This window comes from Fusarium phalaenopsidis (assembly GCF_050370095.1).
Source record: "Fusarium phalaenopsidis strain FUZ10S chromosome Unknown contig_32292, whole genome shotgun sequence".
In the NCBI taxonomy this organism is placed as follows: domain Eukaryota; kingdom Fungi; phylum Ascomycota; class Sordariomycetes; order Hypocreales; family Nectriaceae; genus Fusarium; species Fusarium phalaenopsidis.
This window is the reverse complement of record NW_028145410.1, coordinates 2,562,136-2,589,398: the sequence shown is the minus strand read 5'-3', so window position 1 is coordinate 2,589,398 and position 27,263 is coordinate 2,562,136. Positions and strand designations below refer to the sequence as shown.

Here is a 27,263-nt window from a genome sequence, read left to right as displayed (position 1 = left end):
CCATCCATTCCCCCAGAATCACTCTCTCACAAGGCGTCGTCGTCGTCGGCTGGAGCGGGTGCTAAGCTAGATAGCTCGTTCACGATGGCAGCAACGGCGGCATCAATCAGCGGCCACACCCACTAACGCCGCGCCACACAGCCAATTCACCTCCTCTACCGACTGATGGACTTGGAAGGCTGCCTCCAGTAAATAGCCCAGCGACTCTGGTCCTCCGTTACTTCAGCCCCGGAAGCACGGGGCGGGCTGTTCGGGCGTCTCGGGGCGTGTCGGTCGCTCATGGAAGCCGCATAATTCACCAGATCCCGACACTAGAACTGCAACGGAACCTTGCTATTCCATGGATCCTTTCATATCGTATTGTGTCTGGTCTCTCTGCCTCTGCTGAGGCGGCTCAAGGCAACGACCAACGGCGATAACGGACGACATCTACAACCCGGATTGGACGCTCTGCCCGTTGGCTCTTGTTGTCAACTCCGGCGCCCAGAAGTAATCAATATTGGCCATCATCTCCTCTTACTGCATGCGCCTCTGTCTGGCATTTGGGCCCCCTTGAAGCGTCAGACGCGCACCCCTTGCAAAGGGGGAAGACGCCGTGTCTGAAATTCGCCAAGGGCCTATCAATCCGCCCTTTGCACATTGAATTTTTTTTCCACGCCTCTGTCGCCTCTTTGTTTGCCTCTTGTGATATCAATATTTGCTCAGCCTGAGCGCTAAGGGTCAGACCGATGGCTTCCGCTCTGTCATCCAGTCGGTGTCGGGGTTGTTGCGTAGGTTTACAATTATAGCTCCATCTCGCGTCCGCAGCCGGAGCTTTTCTCGCCCGGCCGGCCCGTTGACGTTGCGACTCCAGATTGTCGATAGCGCCATCTCTTAAGGTAACCTTGGGAAGTTTCCATCCGCTGCCATCAGCATGACTAGTCTCATGTCGAGTGATTGTTCATCAACGTTGTCATGGCCGCCTCTGTTTTCTCGTGCTCATGTAAGCCAACCGTTATGGAGCCGTCCTGGCAAGCAGAGCCCGCTCACCGTGTCGACCCAGCGTTAGCTTGACGGTTGGTGGGCAGGCTCCAAGCTGAGACTCTGCCATCAGTCAGGTTTTACTACCGTATCCTCCACCCAGCCGCTGGTCTCTCGAAAATCACCCCTGACGAGGACAGGGGGTAGTAGGCTGCCAACAACCGCCAAGCTTTAGGTGCCTCCCTTGGGGCTCTACGAGGTGCTCATCTTGGCGAAAAGAACGGGGTCCTCCAGCTGTCACTGACGGCAGAGGTTGAAAGAATGCTTGGCTGGTCTCTGCAAGCCGATGTAAACTCCCATCAGCTATGCTGATGACAAAACGAGGAAGCCGTTAAATATCACAAGTCAGGCGGGAGATCTGACTAGATATCCATCTCTACGAACCCTCTTTCAACCACTCAACGGCCTGCAATCTCGAATCCATGAAAGCCCAGGTACCGACCTACGTAACCACAAGCAATGATCCCTCCACCACGGCATCAGAATCCGTCGTCTCCCGGGATTCAGATCTGTGCCTGCTTGGCATCCAACTTGGATAGATTTCGCTCAGTTGTCATTCGAGGACCTGGTTGTAGAGTAACTCTACGGCCTCGGCCCGCTGCCGTCCAGTTCTTACTGTACATATTCCGCTGAAAACGGCAAGGGGATAGGCTTGCCAACATAACTCTACGGGCATGCTTGAACCAAAGATGATCTTCGCCCGCCTCGTCCGGCGAGAGATGGATGCGACGATCCAACCCAGTCAGCCCCACGCCGATATGAACATTACCCCTCGTCTCGTCTGGCGGCCGGCCATCTCCTTTTTTGTTTGTTTTCTGTTTCTTCGCTTCCCCTTCTTTTCACAAGCATCTTCTTGTCCAATTCAGAAAATCTCGTTAAATTGTCCGAGGCGCAGTCAGTCTCGGCGCCCTCGGGCCCGGGGGTCCTGGTGGCCTTCCTATACCGGATAGAAGCAACTGCATCTTCCTCCGTGCATCCCGTAATGGCCGTTATGTCGCGCGGGCACAGCAGCGGCCAGCGAGGCCTTACGTCCGCATCGTCGGACTCTCGGGTCTTAATTACGAGCGAGAGAAGCGCCATGATTTTTTTTCGGACAGCAGCACCAACGTCAATGGCCCGAGGCCTTACCCACTGCTGCGCAGCACACCATTCGGCGGAGTCGCCGTGGCTGGTTGCTCCACTCGACTCTTGCTCACCTATCGACGTTTCATCTCACGGCACACACGAGTTGTTGCTCGGAAAGTCAAAGAGCAAGAAGGTTATGCTAGCAGCCTTGCAGGAATCATGACCACCTCCATAAATGCATGCTATTCCCGTGACAGAGCCTTCTGTGTCGGGTGGCATTGCGCCCACCAGTGCCACGATGCTCACAACCACGGTGCAGTACATACCACGTACAAGGAACAACAGCGACCCAGTTATTCCCCTGTTCTGAAGCTCTAGTTCAGCACCGCTCAGGAGCCAGAGTGCCCTCTGCTCCTGTTTCGTAAACTCACTTGTCGAGTTCCCGTAAGACCCTGGCTAGGGGTCGCCCTCCCCCTTGGCGTCCACTGCAGGTCCAAATTTCCAGCGACATGGCCCGTCAGTGATCGCTTGCGAACCATACCGTCGAAAAAGCAATGAAACGCTACGTAATCTGCGAATTCTAAAATTCGGCCCCGGATTGGGCATCTGCGTCGATGGGTTCGGATATGCCCCATACTCATGCTCGCGGCTTCATGGATGGTTGTCGGTGAGCCTCGTATGGATCGCATCCCATTGGCATATGAGTCCTCCCTCAGCTTACTGTGCAGAATGAGTGAGCATCTGATACACCCATAGCATCTCTCATAGTCACTGCCTCGTCAGATTGAACTCCAGATAAAGTGAGACTCGAACACGTCAAATACGCATCGATCGCGAGACCCTTTCCTCTCGCGGTGGGTTTCGTATAAAGTTGCACCGTCGATAATTACGAAGTGCAGCACCGTCGTCACGAGATGAAGCCAGGGGCCACAGCTGAACCCGCACTGCCGCATGAGCATTTCTGGGGACAAAGACACATGCCAGACACGAGGATCCAAGCCCGATTTCGTCGCGCGAACAATGGTTGCATGCAATATGATTTGTGCAGCAGTACCCAGTAGCACAGGCACGCAATGCGCTGGAATGAGCGACGAGTGACCGACTGCAAGGTTCCATCGACGACGATCATCCCCAGGGCCCTCGGTGCAAGTGCAAGTGCAAGTGCAGGCGCACAGCCCCTTTTCCGGTAGTACACGAAACACGCAGGTGTTGATGATTGATTATGAGGCTTGATCCCATTCATGGATCCATGGGTTACGGAGCGCATCCGGCGCGTCGGTTCGTCACCGAACTCTACCTACGTCAGTCGCCACGTAAATACCACCAACCCTAGAAGCTAGCTGCCTGCTAGAGTTGGTCAGAGCTGAGGGCTAGTTACTGCGTAGTGACCGACAATCCAGGTGGGAGGGGTCCTTCTGGAAGTTCTGGGCTGGTCATGGCTCTATTATGGGAGAGATAGGGGGGAGCATTAACGGGCTCTGTCTCACAGAGCCTTGGCGGCTAATTTGGTCGCGCCACAGCATGATGGGGCTGCGCCTCACTTTGTGCACTTTGTGCTGACAGCAGCCACCCGATGGTCATGGCCATGCCCATATGCGCCCCGCCAAAAACGCGACCCGTTTCCAATTAACGCGGTCCAACTACACCTCTCACCGGCCTATGAACCTGCGATTGCTGTGACAAAGGATCCAAAGGCCTTCAGAGCCTCGTGCCATCAGTTGTTCAGTCATCAATCAGCCTGCATTTCTCTCCCCGCAAGTGGCCCAACATGTCGCAAAAGTCTAAAAATGGGAATATTATGAGTTTCTTCAAGCCTGTGACGAGGTCCCAAACACCCCAGAGACCCCAGGCTCCGAAGCCTCGCTCGCCATCTCCATTGCCGCGCTCATCCCCGCCGAGTCAAGTTGCTGTCACCCCTGTCAAGAAGAAGGAACCGCTGGCACGGGATATCGAGATCCGCGCCTCGGATGATGAGGATGACTTGGGGGCTTCGTCAGACGACTCCCTCGAAGACCTATGCGCCATCATCGGGCGAGCACGCCCCGCCAAGTTGGCTGACTCTCCTACCAAGAACCCATATACTACACCAAAAGCAAAGAGAACTGCCGTTGAGTTTTACTCGTCGCCGCTGGCCATTATACCAAAACACAAATTCGACCTCAAGGCTCTGGCTAAGGATGCGAAGCAGGATGATGCTACACATGCAAGCTCAATAAGAGCCAAGGCTCTGACTGAGCTTGCTGATGCTGAAGATGAGATCATGACAGACGAGGCATCACGGGACGTTTTGGAGGACATCGTCAAGAACAATACCGGACAAAACGCCCAGAAGGTCCTTAGAGCGGTGCAAAGATCAGAGCCTGGTCAGTCACAGCTTCGATACTGCTTCTTCAGCGAAGATTACAGTCCACCCAGTCCGAAGGCAGCACCAAAGAATCTCAGCAAGGGGCCTTGGAAACTATTGACGCAAGGTGATCAGCAAACTCGGGAGCAGCATCTGCTGTCTGGGTTGCCGCTCACCCTCCTTGGCATGCATGGAGGTTTACCAGACGAGCTATTTGAGTGGATTCTCAGTGAATTCTGTCTTCAAAAGTCAAGCCTCGTCCGGAAGGAGTATACCAGCCTGATTAGCGAGTGCTCTGAACAGATTGAGCGGCTGATTACGCCACAGCGGTTGGAGGAGTTGTTCTACCGCTTCGGTGCCTCCCCTGAACTTGAGCGACGAGACTCCGAGCTGAGATTATCGAAACCTGGTGTAGAACCCTATGAGGGACGTGACTGGTCCACCTTGAGTTCTTTCTTATCGCTTATAAGTGCCATGACTCCGTCTATGACTCTGGAATCTGTCGTCTATGCTGCACAGGCTTTGCTGCGGATGTCGATGGACAAGTTCCTCCTCTACAACATTGATATACTGGTCGCATACGAGAACACCATCAAGACTCTTGTCGAGGCAGTTCCTCAGGCGAACTGGGACGTCTTCGTAAGTCGTATCACACGCCACGCTTCGGATTGGTTACTGACGGATGAATTAGTGCTTTCACACATGTTCATTGCTGCACATTCTCATCAAGGCTCAATGTGTGAGAACAAATGTTCTGACATGTCTACCAGTCAGTACACCCAAGGTCCACGATCTGAGACGTCGGCTTGCCGTGGTATTTCTTTACGATGATCCGGACCTGGGTCGCCATCATCCGGATAACACGGTCAGCATCAGAGGCATCATCGACCGCCTTGAAGAAGACGACTTCTCCGTTGGGCCCAAGACGGACTTTGCTGAGCTGCAGGCAAACATCATCCTTCTCAACATTGCAGTTGACGACGGCTCATTTGCCGCAGCCAATGACCCAGACGCTGTGAAGGAGTTCAACAGCGAGATAGATGAACTCACAACCCAACTTAGAGGGATTTGGAGAAAGATCAACGACGCAGGCATGAAGCTCGCCCGAACTGAGGCCAAGAGTGTCATTGAATGGGTTCAGCAGCGACTTGCTCACTCTGTCCGGACGCGCCGAAAGGCCAAGAAGAGCGTGTTTGATCTCCCAGGTCAACGAGAGGACCCTTTCCTCCCACAACAACAGAACTACATGAAGAATTTCCTACGGAAACCAACAGACAAGGCCCCAGCGCCCACCTCCCCCGTGGTTGATCAAGATACCATCGTTGTCAGGGCGAAATAGGGAGGATGAAGCATGGACAACTCTCATCAGGCGCAGGCGCAGGCGCAAAGGATTCAAGGGAAAGGGGGTCAATATCACTTAAGACGAAGGATTCTGAGCGTGTAATGAATTCTACCACGAGCCAAGTCCGGAACCAGACAAACAATAACGAAAAGATGATGCACAGCCTCTAAACTACAAAGCACAGACTGATTAACAAGGCAGGTCGCAGATGATAGAGAGCCTCCCTAATCGTGCACTCATCTCGGCGGGCTTGATGTATAAGCAGGAGTAACCATGAACCAATGGCACCCAAGGGAGTTTAATCAAAGAACTTGCGGTTAGGATTCTTTCCGAACAGGGCCTCTCGCACCGCGGGAGCAGCAGAGTCCTCCAGGAGCCGCAACCGAGCCTCGAAGGTGTTGTCAATGTCGATCTTGCCGTCTCCGCTAATGATAACCACACCGCCGGCACTGTATAATCGTCAGTTCCCATATCGCAGCTCGTGAATCCAGGGGGGGGGGCACGTACATTCCGTCAGCGAGGGGCTGGTCCTCCTGAAGCTTTACCGTGACGTCCTTGCCAAGCTGCTTCTTGAACTCCTTGGAAGCCTCATCGATGGCCTTCTTGACAACGTCATAGTCCTTCTTGCGCGCGCGGACCTGAAGCTCGGGCTCGTTGAGAGCATACAAGCCCTCAAGCACAAGACCCTTGAGGGCCTTCTGGTACTTGCCCTTGTCCTTGGCGCCCTCGGCGAGCTTCTTCTGAGCATCCTCGAATATGCTGTCGAGCAGCTCCTGGCGGGCGCCGAGGACCCTGAGCCGCGTCTTGTTGGAGACGGTAGAGCGCGTGATTTGCTGGGACATGGTGGCCTGCTTGAACTTCTTCTCGTATTGGACGTCGATGGCGTCGGTCTCCTGGCGGACGAGCTTGGACTTTTCGATCTCGAACTCTTCGTTGGCCTTGATCTCGATCTCGCGGGCCTTCTCCATGGCTTCCTGCTTGATGAAGGCTGTCATCTTGCGGAGCTCATTGTCGACCTGGGTGAATCGGGCGCGCGTTAGCAGCCTGGTAAGACGGATGGGAGGATGATGACGATGGCTGCGTCGTTTGGGCAGCGTACCTGCTGGTCGGACAATGCGTGTTGCGACATGATGGCGGTTTAGGGGGGGAACTGGAGGATTTCGATGGAATCGAGGAGTTGGTAAGGCGAGCAAAGCCTCGGCGCGGTCAGAAGAATAGCAATGGGAGGCAGTCGATGGCCTTTTGTTAGGAGCGTCGGCGGGAGATGGAGGTTGAGGCTTGGGAGTGGAGTGCAAGCAAGCAGGTAGCTGTGACGCCAGCCGCCAGGACCAAGCCAAGCTGTTCGCCGCCTATGCCCATCTTACCCAACCTAAAGCTTGGGCAAGCCACACGTCTCCATGTCGCATCGCTCCACTATTTCGTGCATGTGGCCACTCATGGGCTCCGATAACCCTCGTTATCGACTATTATGTAACTGCACCGCCACAGTGGCTGGCCGGTCTCGTGTTGGAGCTGCATGGCCTCACGTCAGGTGTCCCTCGACTTGAGTTCGACTCCGACTTTCTTGTTATTAGGTTTGAAACGGAGACAGATTGCATCGAATTATCGCTCCCTTGCGTTCCACAACATCGCTCTGTTTCCAATCCCTCCGCCTACAACTCCAGGTGTCAGCGCCAACCAGGAGACCAGACCCGGGTCGCGATCCAACCGCCGGTCCGCAAGGCTGCCGCTTCATAATTCCGGCGCTTCAACGAGCCATTCGCGTCTGTATCCGATTGAAACGAACCTACCCTACTCAATACAGGCAGCACAAGACGACCATCGAATCGGGTACGCTTCCTATGCGACGCCTCAACTACCCGCTTCGAGTCTCCGCTGCCAGATGACCTCGGACCTGGCAGAGGCGCAATGGGGTTGCTTGGCGGCATCTCATCTGGAGGGAGCATAGCTGTACGTTTGATCGTAGATGCGCTGGTTGGCCGGATGATTTGCTAATGCTCGCCCTCGCAGCTAGGAATTCTGGTCGGATTGCTATCGACAAGTGTTCAGAGCCTCGGCCTGACCTTGCAGCGCAAGTCGCATATACTCGAAGACGAAAAGGGACCTCTCGATGTCCGGCGACCGCCTTACAGGAGGAGGAGATGGCAGATCGGCATGGGCATGTTCATCGTGGCGAACCTCCTCGGAAGCACCGTTCAGATCTCGACTCTACCACTCCCCGTTCTCTCGACACTTCAGGCCGCGGGCCTCGTCTTCAACTCGATATGTGCGTCATTGATACTCAGCGAGCCCTTTACGCGATGGTCCCTGTCCGGGACAGTCCTCGTCACGACAGGCGCCGTGCTGATTGCCATTTTCGGAGCCATCCCTTCTCCAGCGCATGACCTAAAGGAGCTGTTGGAGCTCATGGCGCGCAAACCTTATGTGGTCTGGATGATTCTTCAGGCCCTGTTTGTCGTTACCCTCGCGTTGGCCATCGACGTGGCCAACAGCGTCTCGAACCTCTCCCACGACGCCCGGTTTCGACTAGCTCGTGGCATCACATACGGCGTCATAAGTGGAGATCTCTCCGCCCATGCTCTGTTATTCGCCAAGTCCTCTGTCGAGCTAGTCATCAAGACGATCGCTGGACGTAACCAGTTTGTCCACTGGCAATCGTGGGCGATTGTTATGGCGCTCGTCACGTTGGCCCTGTGCCAACTTTATTACCTCCACCGAGGCCTTAAGCTGGTCTCAACCTCGGTTCTCTATCCTTTGGTTTTCTGCGTTTACAACATCATTGCCATTCTAGACGGTTTGATATACTTTAACCAGACGAGCTTAATATCACCTCTAAGAGCCTGTCTCATCGCCTTGGGGACGGTCATCCTCCTGTCAGGCGTGCTCGCGTTGTCTTGGCGCCTGAGCGATGAGCAGCATACACCCGGAGTTGGCCAGTCATCTCTTGCGCCTGGCCTGGGACTTGTGGAGGACACCGAAGGAGAGGAAGAGTCTCTCCTTGGCTCGGACAATGCGATTGCCGAAGACGACACAACACCACATACATATCAGACATTTCCGCCTGCGATTTGCGAGACCCCCTTAGTTCCTTCTCGCAAGAGAAGCTCACGGTGGGCTGAGCGCGCTGAGATATGGGATGAGCTGGAAGATCGCGATGAGCCTAGCACTCCTGGGAACAGACGACGGTCCAGCACACTCCCACAACATACCGAGTCCTCGCCGTTGCTGCCGACGAGGAGGTCTATAGGTGGTGAAGAGTCTGGCCCCAGCACCGAGTCAACTCCCCGAAGACTGACTCGACGGCGACGGAAGAGCACAGGTTTCCCTGGCCTCGTCGCCCGGAGACACCAACGAAGTAGAAGCTCCACAGTGTCGGGCCCGCTGGGCAACCTCCTCTCAATGAGTTGGCTCAGGGGTAGAAGCAGGCAGCCATCACAGGCCAGCACCAGTGATGGCTACCCCTGGGGCACATCTCCACGAGAAGGAGGCGGCGGTGGTGAGAACGGTAGAGGCGACTCGGCTGTATGAATAAAATGTGACGCATTTTGGGAGTTGCGAGAAGAAAGAGGCGAGCGAAAGGCGTTTTTTTTTTCTGTAGTTTCATTACATTTTTTTCAACACCGGTGTGATTGGGTTAGTTCTTGTCGAGTGCGGCCGACCTTTTCTTGGGCTGCAAGGTTTCTTCTTGTTCGCCGCGAATAAATATATAGGGTTTTTGGGATCAATCAAGGCCGTTGCCAGAGCGCACGATGGGATTGGTGTTGTTCAGTCAGTTTCTATGCGATGCTGTCGGCGTCTGTATAAGAAGGTCCCGTGTAGTATGAAGCCCTCTAGGACATCGCCATCTATTTAATAGAGCACAAGACAACGTACCCGGTAAGGAGGGTCTTTGTATAACTTACTTCAAGGTACCCTGTATTAAAGCAACTGATATAAACGTAATATCCTGAAGGTTCTCATAAGAGATTATAGTCATAACAGAGCCCTAACATTGTTGCACAATAAGCGGCTATCATTACCCTATTTTGTGCTTTCTATGAGGCTAGTTTTAAGTATTGCGAGCAGTCTACTATGGAACCATGTCCCACAGTTCAGAATCTAGAAGACATCAAAAGACGAAGGCAAACAAACCTGAACTTGGGCAAAGCATATAATCTTCAAGGATCGTCACAAACATCAACTGAACAGACAAAGGCTTGTTAATGTCAATCAATACACAGAAATTTTACATTGACTCTGTACTCTAGCCCATGCGAATCCGGCCCTCAAACACCGGGTGCCGTCTAATGATATTAGGACCTCATGCGCGAAAAAAGAAGAACGAGGAAAACAAATGACAACAAAACTCCCAAATTCCCCCTCCGCGCCCTGTACTCCGTCCGGCATTCCCTCAACTCCGCTGCCCCGGCATCTTTCCGCCGGTGGTGATACCGTACAAGTTGTGTTTCAATTCCGAATGCCCGTCCCTTGGGAGTAGTGATGGTGTGTAGTTTTGTGTGCCAGTCTCGACAAGAAGCGGTCAAGGTGCACAGAGACCGCATCTACTGGGTTATTTCTCCCGCCTCAGCTGACTGAATCCCCCCCGGTAGTAATTCGTGGCGATGTGTGTGGTTTGGTACAATGAATGATTCGACAACTCTACCTCGTCGTGAGAGGTAGAGTATCAGATGCATGGACATGGTCGATAGGCAGGTAATGAATGCCACAGATAGGCAAGGCCGCGGGAAGAGGATCCGAAATGGTATAGACCTTCTAAATGCAAACTTGGTCTATGGAGCTCCTCCGTTCCGGTATACAAATATCAAAACATGGCCGGTGAACCGAATTTCCATTAGTGCGGGTGTAAATCAAGGCCGTAAACGATGCCAATGCTATGCAACGGTACTCTGACAAAACAGACAAAACTGTAGCTGAACTAGTCGTACCCAACAGCGGCGGCTCTTCTCCCTTTTTCGGTTTGTTGAAGAGTTGTTGTTTGGTGCCCCAAGCCTGGAGCTGAGGCGAGGCCGCTGTGGTCCCGATGTAATTATGTTCGCGTCTGGAAAGGGATGTGTATATACTTTGGCCCTGAGGTTTTTCCTTTTTTGTATCAACGGGACTCCTGGTTAGTCCGACTCCTAAACGCGACTTGTGCTGGCCCGGCTACGCTCATCTTCCTCTTCCATGACATCGCTCAGCCTCGTGGGGTGGTGATGTCGAGGAACTGTCTCCCAGCCGGGGGCGCCGTAACCTTGGCCAGAATAGTCCTGAGGATCCGAGTATGTGCCAGTCCATTGACCGCCACCTGCAGAAGTTGAGGGAGACTCTTGTTTACCACTTGGTGGGTTGGTGGTGGCAGGCGTCTCATACTCTTCTGCTTCAGGATCAGAATCCGAATACGTCGAGGGTGGTGCAGCGAAAGGAATCTTGTTGCCTTGGGCATCCAAAATGAAGTTCCCATTGGCATCAATGACGTACTCACCTTCGCTGTAACCACCCTCTGACACTGGCGCCTGATAGCCACCGCTGCTACCTGGCGGGACGGGCTGAAGGTATCCCTCACCGCCGGCAGTCACAGGAGGCTGGCCTTGTGGAGATGCTGTCACTTCAGGCGGGTAGCCCTGTCCATATTCAGTCTGATAGGCGGCTTGACCTCGAGATCGGCTGGGACCTTGAGTCATGGGCACGACCTGGACGCCTCCCACAATGGTAGGCTGTCCTGACTGCAGAGAAAGAGTTCTGTCCCGTTCCTCTTGTTCTCGTCGTCCCAGCTCCTCCCATGCTCGTCGTGCCTCCTCCTTGGATATGGAAAGCTCTTTTCGCATTTCGGTGAGCTGCTTCTGGGCCTTTGAGGTTCCTCGTTCGTTCTCAACAGCCTCTCGGATGGCGTCGGCTCGGCCGCGTCTCTCCTGTTCCAAGGCAGCCTCTAGGAGGGCGTTAACTTCTTGTGCGCGCTCCAAGTCAGCTCGTGTCTCAAAGAACCAGCGCTGGAACTTGCGCTCAGAGCTCGCGCGTAGACGCTGCAGCTCGACGACAGCATGGAAGAGGTTCGCGCCAGCGGCAGATAGATCCGTCACCTGACGAGCGAGCTGCTGGTTAAGAGGGTCGCGGTTCAACTCGTCCTTGTTCTGCTCAAGTTTTCGGATCCAATAACTAGTGAGACCCTCCCAATGAGCAGACAATGTCTCCCAGCGCTCAAAGGCATGAGGGAACGAATTGCGCGGTTTTGAGCCGCTAGCACCGCCGGCAGCTGTCTGGGCTCCGCCGTCGGCACCTGGTGCGGCAAAGACAGGCTGTGCTGTGGTTGCTGGGCCTGTGTAGGTCTGAGGAGGTACCTGGGCGGCGGAAGCTGAGCGCCCATGTCGTGCGGTTGGTACTTGGGAAGTAGTAGATGCCCTTGCTCGGGCTGTGGTGGTTTCGGGGGCGACTTGCGCCTGTCGCTGAGGGTTGACGGGCTCACGCGCTTCGGCGCCACTAACCTGCCCAGCAGCAACGCCAGCAGTTCTACGCTGCTCTTCTGCTCTCCGTGCCTGCTCTAGGATGCGCGCTTCTTGTTCAGCCCTCTCGCGCTGCTGCTGCTCTGCTTCGGCGCGTTGTCGCGCCTCTCTGGCAGCACGCTCCTGCATGATCATCCTCGGGCCTCTGATGCCAGAGGGCGAGCTCGTCTGACCAGGACCGGCAGTGGGACGGAAAGAAGCGGCAGGCTTGCCATTGGAAGTAGGAGGCACACCTCCAGCAACCATGAGGTCGGCCATGCTTGCGGATTCCTCTTCAAGATCTGGAGTGAAGGGGTTGGGGTTGCGCAGCGCCTCCTCGAGGGCAAAGAGGATGGCGCTGTGGGTGTGCTTGGAGATGCGGACCACGGGGTGTGGGTCGGGGCGGTCTGCAGTTACAGAAGGAGTCTTTTGTCTCGGAGGGGATTGAGGATGTTCTGAAGACACCTCGTCGGGATCTTCGGTCAGATCCTGCGAGAGCCGTCGCCGGCGACGGGGAGCTTGTTGGGGCACCGAGTGGAGCGGGATGAGACCCAACACAGTTGGGTGATTCTCAGGCAAGTCGTTGACGGCCGCGAGGGTCGCCTTGGGCGCGAAGCCAATCGAGGCGGCGGCGAGATGGACTTTGCGAGACTCAGGGGCAGGGCTCGGAGGTGCCTCGAATTTGGGAGTTCGGCGAAGGCTTCGTGGTTGCGAGGACGGCGTAGAAAGTCGCTCGACAGGGTCCGGAGTCTGGATTAGCAGCGGTCTGGAGACGGTTGACTGCTGGCGTTGCTGTTGCTGGGTAGGGGTCGTGGGCGCGTTAAGGTCGTGGCGGTCGTTAGTCGCAGACGAGGGGCGTATTCTCGACACGTCTGCGGCGCTGGAAGGACGAGGTTTTGGAGTGTGCGAGGAGAGCGAGTTGTTCGACAAGGCGAAGGTTTCACCAGCGGGCGCTGGTGGTTGCGGTGGAGGATTGGACCAGGCGATTTGTTGCGAGTGGTGAGGTGCGGTGATGGTGGTGTGGGGGAGGCCCTTGATGCGTTGTTACTGCAACTGCAGTTGGGCCTGATTAGAGAAAGACGGACGATGTGAGGCCGACAGGAGAGATTGGTCTCGGGATGACGACCAAAAGTCTCAGGTTAGTTCGGCTCTACTCGAGACAAGCCAAAAGGTTGAATGGCCTGACTGGAATGTGCTTGTTTTTAGAGAGTAGAAAAGGACGGACATCAACCGATGAAAGCTGGGATCGGATGGAGGGTCCCCTGGTGATGTCAAAAAAAGTTGGTGGCCGGGAGCCCAAAAAATTGGGGAGGTTGGTGGTGCTGCCGGTGCTTGCTCGCTGGTCGTGTCGGGTGCCAGTAAAGTGGCCGCCAACGCCAGGCCAGGCCCAGTTGTAGAGGGCCGCGTCCAGTGAGAGACGCCCTCGTAAAGAGCCAGGAGCGGACAGAGGCTAGACAATCTGCAAGCACTCAGACCACGCACACACACGCGCACACGACGCGAGATGCGAAATTCCCAGCCAGCAGGAGAGACAGAGATGGCTGATCAATTGGTCAATTGCTTCATTCGATAGCCCCGTTTCGTTTGTTAAGGCGCAGCGTAGCGTAGCGATACTCTATGCGCGCAATCGCTTCAGCTGAGATCGGGCCTGCCACCAGGCCGCCTGTTCGCAGGCTTTTCCTGCGCGCAAAGACTTGAATCGCAAGTTAGGAGACGACTTGTGGCTGATTCGCTGTAACAAGAGGTCCTTTGCGACGCAACGCTGTGCAAAGTGCCGTCCTCTCGGATAGGCTCCGTCTTCGATCTGGATTGTCACCGGCCAGGGCGCGTCGCGAATCCGTTATGCGCAACTCGTCGAGCTGCAGAGGGAGGTAATCAAGCGGCTGGGAACGATGGGGACGCACAAAGCAAACATGCTCGCAGCCCAATGGCGAAGCTGTGACTCTGAGTATCCACGCCTGCGTCGAGATATCACCATCACAGTCGACGACAGGTCATGGTAAGGTATGAATGCGTTGGGAGAGGGAAGATAGGTTGAGGTGGAGGAGAGAGAAGGGGGCACAGCACAGCACACTTGCGACCTGACGTTGAACTGGAGCGCTCCTCCCTCGGCCGGCCCTACTCTGATGACTTAATTACGCCAGGTTTTCAAGGGAGTCGATCAAGGCACACACAAGGAAGAGTAGCTAAGGTAGCAAAGCAAGCTCTGGCCGCTTTGACCGGGGGGATGATGGAGCCATGGGGCGGGCATTAGCTAGCTGGCTGCCCGGTCCCAAGCTTTCTCTCGCCAGTAGCCCTGCTGATGAATTAGCTCTGGGCCAAGCCTTCGAGTCTCGTCGCCCTGCTGGGTCAGTCAGTCATGACCAAGGTGATGCGATGGCATGAACTAAGGCGATGGATGCGTTGTCCATCTCTTTAAGCGCATGTGCGTGGTCGAGTTGAACCGCCCTCCCCCTCTCCCTTTTCCCGATACAATGCTTCCTTTGTGAGCAGCGTCATTGATGCGATGCGCTGATCCGTCTTGAAACAAGTACAACAAAGACGGCACGGCCAAAAGTCGAAAACTCGGCTTGGATGCTTTTGCCGAAACGCTCTAATTTACCATCGTCGGGTCTTGTCTCGGGACGGACGTCTGGCGTCTGACCCGGCCACCCGTCTCCTCAATGGCACTGGCATTTGCTGCGTGGGCGCCTCGAGTTTGAAGCTGAGAAAGCAAGCTCTGGGAGCTCAGAGCTGAGAGGAGCTGGTGCTGTTGGCAGACAAATTGGACTGCCCTGGGCTGTCCATCTCATCTCATACACAGGCGCAAGGACTGGAGCTCTCTCCTCTCTTCTCAGCTCTGACCTCGGTCCTCAACCTTCATCACACGACTGCGCGCGTGGGCAGATTGCGGACCTAGGTCTCCTTTCATGTCGAGACGCCGCGTCGCAGCATGTTTGGGAGCTTCGACCACATTTCACACGCGCCGAAGCTACGCATAGGCCATCTTTGGCCGGTTTCTTCATCTCAATCGCCCCTGAGGGCAGGGTTGAGGGTGCAAGTTGGCCGTGGTACGTACGACGACCCAGGCGCTGGGGAATCCACGCCTGAAAAGACGAGGCGGCCAGTCCCATTGGCAGAGAAAAGCCAGGACAGGGCGGGTCGAGGGGGAAAAACGAGACATCAGTACAAAGGCATTGGGCTTATCATCGGTTAAAATGGACGTTGATGAGTATACTAGGAATAATCAAATGATAAATAACGGTTATCTAGAGTAGCAGCTTTTATGAGAATATCTCTTTTACTATTTTAGTATATTTTGTCTAAATTTACTGGTGACATTCGAGTGAGTTAGACCTTCTTTGCCGTCCCTGCGCCTCGTTTATTTCTTGACCCCCGTCGCGGGGACGTGATGACCTCCATCCCAGATGAACCATCTTGCTACTAACGGCGCTAGAGCTTGTCTTCGCTCGTCACCACCGCTGTCCCCCCGGTCCCGGATCTGATCCCCAGCCCTGGCCATCGCCCAGCCCCCCCTCGTCTGGTCTTCTTCTTCCCCCTAAAAAGGGCTTCTATGCCCCACAGCACCGAGCAACCGGTTGACTTGAGCGAATTGGGGACTGGGACGGGGCCGAGTACGACGCTGAGTCGTGGCTCTGGCGGGAAGAGGACCCGTCCGGAACCGCGTCGGTTGCGGTTGTCTGACACTTGCTTCTCGTTCAAGGACGGGGTCTTGGACTTGAGCGCCAATGCCACCGGCGAATCTCCATGTTCCGATGGCTTTGCCTTGTCGTTGCTGGATCACCCAGCTCGAGCTTGACGATCTCTCAAAGACGACAAGCAAGCCACACACACCAACTTTAATAGCTTGGAGGGGGCGGGAGCCACGGCACGCCCCGTCGTCGGGTCCCCCAATCAACGGCGCCGTTTCCCATCTCCATCTCGTCCTAGACCAGTAAGCTCGTGGCCCAAGTTTCGGATCGCGCAACCACCAAATGTCAGGTCGCGTCTCTCAAGCATCAACTCTCAGGCGATTTTCTAGACGCCCATTGTCCATACCCTGGTCATGCGTACTCGTTTTTTCTCATGTCCCTGACAGCCGCCCCGCGGGTATCTCGCATAATGCTGGGGGGGACCCTTGATCCTTTGAGCATCGTCGATATTGCACATTTCCGGTCCTGGCAAGACGCGGTTTGAAGACAGGGATCTCGCAGGTCAAATCTTAGCTGCCAGGCGGAAGCTGGAGGGCTTCCCCTGTGGCTGATTTACGGATACTGTGAGGTGTTTCGGACACGCAAAAAGCGAATGAAACACGGGGCCATCCCAACGAGTGGTTTTGTCGCGGGAGCACGTGCCGCTGCTCGCGGAACATCCAATACTTTGGTCAGGCCAACATGGGTAAATGTTGATGTGATTATGCTGAACCCCTATGGTTTACTGAGTTATGCGAATCGCATGTTCACGTTTTAAACATGGCGGTATCAAGTTCGCCTCTTGCACAACCCTTTGTCTTTGCAAACTGTCTGCCTCAATAAAGATGTTACTTGCTTGTGTCCAAGTAAGAAGCCGTGCAATGAATGGATGTCATCTGCTTTGGAGCTATTTCGATATCGATGGGTCGTCGTCTGCTCCTTGACGGTTTGGATACTCTATGGATGGCAGGATTGCATTGAATTTCCAAAGATGAGTGTGTTGTGGCTGAGATTCTATGCCCAAACATCGGAGATCGGTTGAGGCACGATGAGATCGACCAAAAGTTTGTTCTACATATGAACATAAGCTGACGGGCTGAGATCAATGCTAAACGTATGCTAATTCGCCCATCAGAACTTCAAATTTCCACACACAGGTTCAAAATAACATCCTCAAGCATTTCATCGGGTGCGTCATGTCGCGCCGTAGGGTAGCGCGCGCCTTGTGAAGATCGCGAGACACACGCTGAGACTTCGAGCGCTGGTACAATACAAAACTGGGGAGTTGGAATAGTTGAAATAACTGTTTAAAAATCATAGGGAGAGCGCCTTGAGCGGTAGTTTAATGTTCTAGTCACACCACAACCACACTCCCTGGCAAATGCCTCCCAGTAGAGGCCAAGGGCGGACAAGTTACTCCGGCAGAGACGCTGGCCGTAAGCTACTACATTTAGCATATTGGTAGGTACGTCCGAGATGGTCGCCTAATGGAGATCGACGGGAGGGCCATGGCGCAACCCGTTTGTGTGCAACGTGGCAGGGAGACGGTTGAGATCGCCGCACCCTGAAAGTCCCCTGATATTGGCATCTGAGAGGCCTTGTCAGGGCAAGATTTCGATAGGGTCCTGCCCTACACGGCAAATCCGATCAGAGGCACGTACTAGAACACGAGAAAATACCACAAATAGGACTGGACGCTCAAAGGGAAGCCTCAGGGCTAACCCTCAAGATCTCGACCCGGCAACGTGCCCTCTTCCCCGCGATGGATGGATCTGAAGGCTACACACTGCACGATGCCAGCACGCTTCAACCCCAGCCGGGTCGCAGACACGATGCCAACCATGAAACGGCTATGTGCCAGTTACTCGATCCCAACTATGTGATACGCGATACACGATGCGCAACCAGATAGCCACAAACTGCCTCCGTGGAGCGCCATCGTCATTCCGCTCCTCAACCGTCACACAGCGGCTTTGACGTCAGGACTGATACCCCGCCTGTGGTGCAAGGGCAGGACGAGGCTCCCACGATCGTCGATGAAGGATCCACGGGAAGCTTGTGATTGACCTGCCAAGTGCTGCAAGCCCCTGGTCCTGGCATCGAAGTTGAAGACCTGTCACAGATCTTCGAGACATGTGCAGACCAAAACGTTGAGGCGAGGGGCCCGGAACTGCCCAGAACGGTCCAAAGTCTCCAAGCCTGCTTCCGACGGCTGAGCAAGGGACTCGACGCCTCATCGGCAGGCGCACGGAGCTCAGGTTCATGGTGTAAACAGTCGGATGCGGGGAAAGCTATCCATGTCAAGGGAGAAGAGGAAGCTGTTGAGAGATGGATGGTACCCTGCGTCTTGTGTTAGCCTATGTGCTAGCAACATAGATCTGCCAGCTGATGCGTATGTAGTTGACAAGCCCAACTTGAGATCCGATCCAAGCCAGGGATGAATGGTCAGATCCGTCCGGCACTTGTCATATTTTTGCATGTTCGTTGGTCAAACCGACAGGAAAGGCACACGCAGGGCAATGCTACCCTACCTCTTTGAGCCAAGCTTGCAGCTGCCGTCAAGTGCTCGGACCTCTCCTTGCCTATCGTGAGCTGCAAACTCTTCTCCTACAACCACATACCTCGCCAAACACTCACCAAAACATTGCTTCCCTTTTCTGAATACCATGATGCTTACAATCCGAGCCTCTCTTCCGCGTCCAGAGTCGTGCGGAGTCGCCGGCTAATGGGACAGAGAAATTGAACGTTTTCTCCCACCCACCAAGAGCGTTGCCGCGGAAAAAAGTCCACAATATTTACCTGCTCAGCGCCTTGCACATGCAGTCCATGCTATCAAAGACAGTGTCTCACGCCTCCACCCAGAAGCCACGCAGTTCTCCTGTCTCGAGGCTGCGCCAAGCAGGGAGGATGTCTTGACACTCGAGGTAGTCGGCAGCTGCCGTACCAGCGTCGGCGAGCTCTACCCGTGGCCAAGCTGGTTAGGGTTGGCATTGAACCTGGGGCTTAATGCCTCGCTCAGAGTCCGGCCGACCGAGCATCTTCAGCTTTCGAGAGGGACCGACTGTATCCCCGCCCGTGTTCACCACCGGCCGTGACGGCATTGACGACATGGCACGGCGGCAGCCCGTGCGAGCAACTCATCTCGGGGAGACCACGGTCCCTGCCACCAACTCGAGAGTCAACCGCTCGGGGTGTCGCTGATTAGGAGCCTTGTGTGTGCCAGCCTCGCCGCTGATCGCTAGCTAACTCGGCGTCATTCCCCAGAGAATGAGCCCCGTTGGCCTTGGGTGTCTCGACCTGGGGCTATGGATCCGATCACTTGGGAACGAGCTGATTCAATCCGACGAGATGTCGCGACGGCTGGTTGGATGGAGACGCTAGCGAGTCTGGCCGTGACGGAACTGCTGAGCAGGACGGAGCCAGCGCTACTCGAGGCCGTCTGGATGCCAGCGGAGCATACCATTGCCTCCCAGAAGACCCTCAGTGCTAGCACACGCGCGAGTCAAGTGCAGTTGCGTGTGTCCACGAGCCCTTTTGCTTGTTTCTTCGAGTATGGCCATTCCCCCGTCGCGTCTCTCAATATGCTTCCTTTTCGCGGACAGAGCCAATTCACCTATCCGAACCATTATCTCACATTGCTTCTTCCTGCGGGAGCTGCATATCCACAGGACTTGGCGTCACCTGTCAAACAGGCCACAGCAATCGCAGCAAAGCAAAGAGACATGAAGCTGCAGAAGACTCGTCCGACTGTGCTGCAAGATGGGAAAAAATTTGACAGCCGGAAGCAAGACGCAAGGGACGAATCGCGGCTGCATACCAGGGCCTAGAGGCCCAAGCCCTTGGACAAGACGCAAATACCGGAGCTGTCTGACAGCATCTGACGGTGTCTGACGGGAGGGATGGCCGGGCTTAGTCGCCCCCTCCATGCAGGAATGCCCCTCCAGCTCAAGGGGGATGCTTGATCAACACAGACACATGCAACGCCTCGAGTGGGTGTGGTGGCTCCACGGCCATGTCTCAAACGTCTTTTGACAGTCCTGCTCGTCCATTTATTTGTATATCATGCCCGTCCGTATCCCTGGGTTGTTCACTCTGATACCAATATTGTTGCAAGTTAATTTCATGCTGCCAGTCTGACGATCCACCATGGAGCGCTCTAGCAAGCTAGCTGACCTCAGGCTCGTTTCCAAATACTATCCTGTCACCAACTACTCGTATCCTCAGTATCCCGAACGCCTCTCGCAGTATGGACGAGATCGCTTCTCCAACGACCGGGCCTCCCTGGGGTCCGACGCCTCTGCCCCGGGCCTGATCGATGATCCGACCGACTCGGAAGTCTCCCTGGACGACGACTACCAGTACCATGCCCACGGCGCCGAGCTATGGGACAGCTTCTGGCTTCCCAGCAAGACGGACAACCTCGAGCTTCACCCTCGAAAGCAGTATCCTGCATTGATACCCTCCCCCCAGCAGAGACGAAGGCAAGCAGAGGAGCGCCGCGTCCCCGCATGGCCCCTCCCTGACAGCCCTCGGCCCCGAAACCGAAAGCCGGCGGCGACCTACTCGCCCTTCCCGAAGCCGCTTCCACTCCCACCCCGGAGCACATCGCTTGTGCCCTCGTGGCAATGCTCGCGATCAACAAAAGAAAAACCACAGCGACCCCCTCGTCCAGACGACGATGTGTGCCCTTTCCGGTCGCTGCAAAACTCACCGCTTGTTGCCCACTTCTCGACATCTCCAGACCCATGCCACCAGACGAATTTGTCCCGGTCCGCCACACCAAAGGCGCATCGCCCGACGACGTCTCTAGAGATTCGGATTTCAACCCCCGCAGAGACCGAGTCCTTTACTGAAGCACGGGCAAGCCACTCCGCTCCGCATCTCGTCCTGGCAGATGCTCTGCATACAGCTCCCCTCATGCACACAAAGACATCGGTCCCCTGTCTCCGGCCGCTTCCGCCAGAGCCACAGCCGGAGGCCGACGCCGAGCCCCACTCGGTATTCGAGTATGATGATTCAGATTCCGAATCGGAATCTCATGGAGGCCGCTCGTTCTGGTTCCACCGTCGATCCGCGAGTGACCAACGGAAGACTGGTCACCGGACAGCACCATCATCACCGCGTAAACGTCAAGGAGGCGACGTGATTGGGCGGATGCTAGGACGACGCAGCAGAGGATGACATTCCGCCCTTTCTTTTTTTATTGTCATGTTTCTTTGTTTTCTTGATACCAACTACATTGTCTCGACGACCCAACCAACGGCACAACAGCACCATACTCTTTTCTTTTTCCTTTTCTGTCACGAGTTTGAGTGGAATGGAATATTTCCACCATGTTGTAAGACGTTATCAGACGCGACGACCATTTTACTAAATACAATGACCTCTGTATAAGAAGCAACGCCAAAATGGGAAGCTAGCAAGGAGTTCCGGAAACCACCCAAATCGGGTGATGAGAAGCGGCGAGGAAGCCGCCCCTTTGTTTATTTTTCTTTGTTTTTTTCTGGGTTTAGCTCTGAAGAGCTATAACATTTCACATGCCATGAGGAAGGATTGAGACAGTTGGGGGCCATTGGATTGCAAAACAATGGGCGTGGGAGACGCCGTTGTGAAGGGATGAGAAGGCTTTGATGAGAGAGCATTCCTGGCGCGGAGCCCTGTACGATATCACAACCCAGTTTTAGTTGCCGAGATAGTTCCAGGATGACGTCCAACAAATTCAATTTGTTCTTCTGTCAATGTCGTGTGCTCCTCTTTGTTTGTTTATGAATGCCTTCATACGGTTGTCAGTGTCTCACCCAACCACACAGAAGCTTGCAACCATAATAATAACTCAGCTCTTATCACTCACCTCGAAGCAGGATTCGAGTGTCACGCGATACAGAAGCGAACTTGTTACCAACCACGCAGAGGCTTGTATTGGATCAAAACATCCATCATATCTCATTTCTTCTTGCTCGTCTAGCTCTGACCCAGCCATCCCTTTCATAACTTTTTCCTCGAGGACGAAATCTTTTGCTGCCCAACTCGGTAGTAATAACAACATTGACATTCCAGTTCATCATCATCCCTTCCCTTGCAAGCAGAAAAAAACAAACCCGCAAAGTCAGACATACAATCGTCGACATATATAAGGTCAGATAAACCAACGTGTGAGCCATTTGTTTCCCTTCTTTGCCAAACGCCAAAACAATGCAACGTGAGTAAAGCAACGCTCAAAACAAACAACCAAAAGCACACGCAAGGTAAAACTAAAACAACCAAAACAGCAACCATATTACACCTCCCATTTCGTGTCGTCAAATAACTTTCAGTCGCAGCATTACTTCGGTGCAAGACATTACAGCATCATATCATGATCATGCATATATGAGCATCATCGCGTAGATCTCGTGGATCTCGATCTCTTCTCCGTGAATTTTTTCATAGGTCGGACGCTCAGCCGTCGCTCATCGCGGCCTGCGGCGACGCCGAAGAACCAATGTGACTGCTCACGAGAGTCGGCGCGGTCAAGGCCGAGTCGGGCCTCGAGGTCTGCCGTGTCCTGGACGGCCAAGAAGGCTGAGTCATGGACGGTCTCATCGGCGGTGCAAAGGGCGATGAGCTCGGCGAGGCAGTCAACAGGGTGTGGTATGCGGAGGGCCTGGCGGCCCGGCAGCATGAGAGACAGGGTGCCGAGGTAGAGGAATAGGAAGGCGAGTAGAACGCCAAAGACAGGCATGTTGGGGAACATCTTGACCTGTCCGCGGAAATTGGTGAGGGCCATGAAGAGGCCGCCAGCGAGGATGGGAATAAAGATGAAGAGGACGGACATCAGAGAGGTAACGGCGACTCGCCAGTGGCCGTTTCGAAGGGCCTTCAAGGTGCACTGAATAGGGAGGCACACGGGGTAGTCAGCGAGGAGAGACCTCGAGGCGATGGCGCCAGCAGGCTTGGATAGATCCGCCCAGGGCTGGTGGACACGCAGCGCATGGTCCAGGCTCTGGAAGAGCAGAAACATAAACATGCCCAGGAGGGAGGGGATAAATGCGTAGACAAAGTTGGCGGCCGAGAAGGCTCCGCTTCCAGGTCGCGCAGTGAGATGAGGGAAGTATCCCTGGTCCAGTCTGGTCTCGGGCAAAAACGAGACGACGAGAATGGCCACAATGACAAGTGTCATGAAGGCAACCGAGCCCAGAATGACAGGAGTGCGCAGGGCGATAGGCAGGTACCGGTAGTGGGCATAACGGGCCTCGGCCTCCAGGTCATCGCGGGATGATGCAGGTGAAATGTTGTAGCTGGCCTTCTTGGGCAGGACACTATACGATGCCCTTCCAGCCTGCGCATCCTCACCCACGTATCCGATGCCGTACCACATGCCACCGCCCTGGCCATCCATCTGCCAGTATCCAAGTCTGTCGAGATGTCGGTCTCGAAGCTGAGCCTGGAAGAGGGTACTTCGCTGAACGACATCAACACCCTCATAGCTCTGAGTTGTGTTGCTTTGGCTCAGCAGGGGGAGGAGATGGCCCAGCGAGCGGACATCCCACATGAGTCCCGTCCACTTGTTAAGCCAAAACATCATCAAGATGATGGTGGCCACCAATAGCAAGATGTACAGAGTGACAAGGGTCCAGACGACGCCCTGCACTGCAGCCCAGATCCAATCTTGATCCTTGTAGATGCACGTGAAAGCAGTGCTCATGAGAGGAATGGTAAAGTTGGCAAGCCAGGTGCAGACACTGAACAGCTGAAACTGCCAAGGGCCCGTAAATGAGGGCAGTAGGAAGGTCTTGGGGTACAGTCTTCGGAACAGCGCCAGATATCGGACGCTGGGCTCCGCATCGGCCATGGCCGTGAATGGGAGCATGCGCATCGAAGCTGAGACGACGGCTTGTGCGTAAAGGAGGATGATGGCCGAGAAGATCTGAGGCAAGATGCGGAACAAGAAATATTGACCGCTGTAGATGCTTCCGGGGTAGGGTGTGAACCCAGAGTCCTTCGCAGAGTAAACAGCGCAGAAGATGAGGGCGGTGATCATGAGCAGGCATAGAAGCACCAAGATGATCATGGAGATTGGGCGGAGAATGGCAGGCTTGTAGTCGAGAGCAGGATGGGCTCGGTCAATTGGGATAGATCTGGGCCTCTGCTTTTCGCGCTGAACATATTGATCAGGCTCGGAGGGCGGGCTAGAGGGTGTTGTTGGTGTTTCCTCGGGCGTGGACGGCACATCATGGTGGACCACGGTACCGGGGCTCTCCTCCAGCAGAGGCGCCCGTGTCTCAACCGGCTCTGGGAGTCGGTCCTCGACGTAGGCGGGCTGCGGGACCGGCAAGGCGGGATAACCCATATTTTCAGGCATTCTTTCAGGTTGCGGGTAGTCTTCGTCCTCATCGTAAAAGTCGTTTGATGAGCCGGATGGGAAGTGGACGGCCGCGGGGCCGCCTCGTTCGCGAGTGAGGGCATCCAAAGCATATTGAATGTAGGGCGTGTCATCGACACCAGGTGTGACCTTTCCAGCGGCAATGGTGAGCTCGTCCTTAATGCTCTCCATGCGAGGATCGCTCTGGGCGGCGAACATGGTTAATTGCGCCTCGTCGAAGCGAACGGCGCCGGGAGGAACTGTGCGCTGTGTCTGTGTCGGTGGTGTAGGGGCCGCAAACGCTCCAGGCAGGGCTGAGCCAAAGAGTCGCTCGGGACCGTAGATCTCAGCTGTTGATGCCGAAACCTTTGTTCCTAATGAAGGAGGTGAGGGGGCGAAGAAGAGACCAGCGGGCTGTGTCGATATTGATGAACGGTTGGTGTTGGTCGAGGGTTGTCCCGGACGGTGCCTAAGATCATAGTATGGCCGCAGGATCGGCTGAGAGGACTGATCGTCGTCGTCGCCAGGAGTCTGCGCAGGAGACAGCTTCGGCGGGCCTTGACCTATGTGGGCGCACCCGTCAGTGAAACCGACAGACGAGGCCAGTTAAGTGTAGTTGGTGTAGTGCGGGTGATGGTGTAGGCAGTGATGGTGTCTGTGAGGATGCAGGTAAAGGTGGTAAGTGCGGATTGTGCAGGTGATGGTGTGTGAAAGACGGTTACATACGACGAGCTTCAGGAAGGTCGAAGTTGAAGTTTTGCGAATTCATTCTGATCAAGTTGGGAGGGATGTTAGCCAACTGCCACTCCACTCACACACACGCGCTCAAGTCGACCAATTGGTTGCACGGAACAGATGGCGAAGAGAGACAGCATGGTAAGAAACTAGAGAAGAATGGGATATGGTTGGACTATGAGGGATCTTTGGCGCGAGGCTGGGTTGCGAAGAGAGAGGTTGGGAACTTGGGAGGCCATCACCAGCCACCGGCACCCCACCAATGACGGCCTGGGGACGGTTTTAGTTTTGGGTGGGGGGTGGGTGATCCTGGTCAGAGCGAGAAAGCAAGGAACCGATGACTTACGACGAGAGCGCAAAAACCAGCTGCGAAGCACGGATGCTTTTGAGATGAGAGATCTCAGTCTGCTCCTTTCTCTCGGAAACACAAAGAGAGGAGGGAAATTTGAGATGAAGAAGAGAGAATTCTTTTCGTCGGGCTCGGACGATGCTTAGGTTTGTACGGTAGCACCTTACCTTGCACTGCTGAGTTGTCACCTGGTAAGGCGAGCGTTTAAGTGCCGCTAAGCCTGAACGGGACAAGCTCGACCGGGCCGCCGGGAGCTTCAAGACGGTCCCCATCCATTACGCCTGAGCCGTCCCACCATCTTGAGGGACACTGGAGAGAACGGGAGTCACTGCAAATTGTCGTGTGCATTTATTCGCTGGCTATTATTACAGTGTCTGTTAGCTGCTTTAATATCTTTGTTGTTCCTCTGCCATGAAGCTGTTTGCAGCTCAAAGAAGCTGCACAAACGAATTATTTGCTCGCTTAACCACCTCCCGCATGTGATAACCACCTCGCTGCAGATTCCGACCTTTCACAGACGTGACACGTGTGTGACACCGACAACGAGTGCAGGCAACCTTGGCTCCTTTTCGCCCTGTAATTTTTTCCCTGGAGCTTCTAGCCCTGGGCTCCAGCTCAGGTTGCCCCGAAAAGCAAGGGATCCGATTGACGGGCTAACAGACAAGCGCTCCCTCCTTGGTGAAAAGCTTGGGTGTTGGGTTGCAGGGGGTTGAGACATATACCAACCTCCTCTTCGGCAACACCTTCATTTTTAGATATTGGCTTCAGCGCAACCCCCGATCAATAGAGGACAGCATCATCGCCGAGTGTGAGGCGTTTCAAAGTTGCGCTTTTTCAGGGTCTTTTCTCTGTGTTGCTCCGGGCATGCAACGTCAATGGTGATAATTTCGAGTCGGCAATAGCGTCTGGCAATAGAAGGCTGGATGGAACACGATATGGCGCTTACATGTTCATCAAAGCTCAACATCTCGGCCAAGAAAAAAACCGTTCAATCACTAATTGGGCTGAAATTCAGGTTCCTCGTGACAAGGCATCTAGGAGTTCTCCGGGGCTAACACAGCCTGCCCAGCTCCAAGCTCCATGATCGTCAACAAACCCGCTTATATGCAAGGGCGCGAGCCGCAACTCTCTGCACGCCGGCCTCCTCATGCAAGGTACGCGCGACCTTGAGTCCAGGACCAAGGGAAAATACACTGGGATGATGCCGGTCGGGACTCTAATGGCATCGTCTCAGCTCCCAAGAGGCTGGGAACGACAAGGCTCAGGTCTGGGATCTGGCTGCGCAAGGCGGCGGGCTTCTGCGTCATGATGCTCAAACAAGGTCAGGTCGCGTTTCGGGTCACCCAGGTCTTTGGGTCGTGTGCCGATTGGTGACCGTACAAACGGGCCAGATAGTATATGATCCTGACGTTTCTTCCCCCTCGATGACTCCTAGGATGGTGAGACGGAGGTGGTGGCTGGACGAGATGATCAAGGAGTTCCGTTGGTCGCATGGTTGGCTTGGGCCACCGTCGCCTTCAACTTTCGAAGCCAGCCTCTTGGTCTTGGGGTTTAAGAGGGTCGCGTGTCGCGTAGAACCTGCCTCACGTCATGGCTTTATTAAAATATTTCATGATGCTCTGTGCGCCGTGTCAAAGCATTGAATTGACTTTAGCCACCTGATGGCGCTGAGACACGAGCTCTGAGGAGTGCTGGGAGGATCACATGCTCAACCAATCACCAACTCACTTTGGCTTGAGCTACAGATCATAGCTTAGCAGAATAGGGAGGTAGGTAGGTAAAATAGCATATGAAGAATACTTACATAATTTCAATAAGCTCTGTTCAATGCCAAAATCTGGACGTTTGGTTCGCTGTTCATTGAGGACTCTGCATTAGAGTTGACGCTGGCCAACCAAGTCTCCCATCTTTCAGCTGCGCGGGCATCTCAAAGAACTCGGA

General features: G+C 54.7%; 6 protein-coding genes across 6 annotated transcripts; 3 read left to right on the top strand and 3 right to left on the bottom strand.

Moving 5' to 3' along the window:
- Window positions 1-3,853: 3,853 nt before the first annotated feature.
- On the top strand, window positions 3,854-5,768 carry LRP88_05082 (uncharacterized protein; the record flags this gene model as incomplete). The annotated part of the gene is made up of 2 exons (XM_083241644.1): window positions 3,854-5,068; window positions 5,121-5,768. 2 exons carry the CDS (start codon window positions 3,854-3,856, stop codon window positions 5,766-5,768), a joined length of 1,863 nt encoding a protein of 620 aa, XP_083102792.1.
- A 301-nt stretch (window positions 5,769-6,069) lies between these two features.
- On the bottom strand, window positions 6,070-6,900 carry LRP88_05081 (H(+)-transporting V1 sector ATPase subunit E; the record flags this gene model as incomplete). The annotated part of the gene is made up of 3 exons (XM_083241643.1): window positions 6,070-6,220; window positions 6,279-6,787; window positions 6,871-6,900. The coding sequence occupies 3 exons, from the start codon at window positions 6,898-6,900 to the stop codon at window positions 6,070-6,072; spliced, it is 690 nt and encodes a 229-aa protein (XP_083102791.1).
- A 779-nt stretch (window positions 6,901-7,679) lies between these two features.
- On the top strand, window positions 7,680-9,299 carry LRP88_05080 (uncharacterized protein; the record flags this gene model as incomplete). The annotated part of the gene is made up of 2 exons (XM_083241642.1): window positions 7,680-7,721; window positions 7,782-9,299. 2 exons carry the CDS (start codon window positions 7,680-7,682, stop codon window positions 9,297-9,299), a joined length of 1,560 nt encoding a protein of 519 aa, XP_083102790.1.
- Window positions 9,300-10,888: 1,589 nt separating this feature from the next.
- Window positions 10,889-13,673, bottom strand: LRP88_05079 (uncharacterized protein; the record flags this gene model as incomplete). The annotated part of the gene is made up of 2 exons (XM_083241641.1): window positions 10,889-13,258; window positions 13,458-13,673. The coding sequence occupies 2 exons, from the start codon at window positions 13,671-13,673 to the stop codon at window positions 10,889-10,891; spliced, it is 2,586 nt and encodes an 861-aa protein (XP_083102789.1).
- Window positions 13,674-20,043: 6,370 nt separating this feature from the next.
- On the top strand, window positions 20,044-21,078 carry LRP88_05078 (uncharacterized protein; the record flags this gene model as incomplete). The annotated part of the gene is made up of 1 exon (XM_083241640.1): window positions 20,044-21,078. The coding sequence occupies one exon, from the start codon at window positions 20,044-20,046 to the stop codon at window positions 21,076-21,078; it is 1,035 nt and encodes a 344-aa protein (XP_083102788.1).
- Window positions 21,079-22,273: 1,195 nt separating this feature from the next.
- Window positions 22,274-25,007, bottom strand: LRP88_05077 (DUF3433 domain-containing protein; the record flags this gene model as incomplete). The annotated part of the gene is made up of 2 exons (XM_083241639.1): window positions 22,274-24,801; window positions 24,965-25,007. The coding sequence occupies 2 exons, from the start codon at window positions 25,005-25,007 to the stop codon at window positions 22,274-22,276; spliced, it is 2,571 nt and encodes an 856-aa protein (XP_083102787.1).
- Between the last annotated feature and the right edge of the window lie 2,256 nt (window positions 25,008-27,263).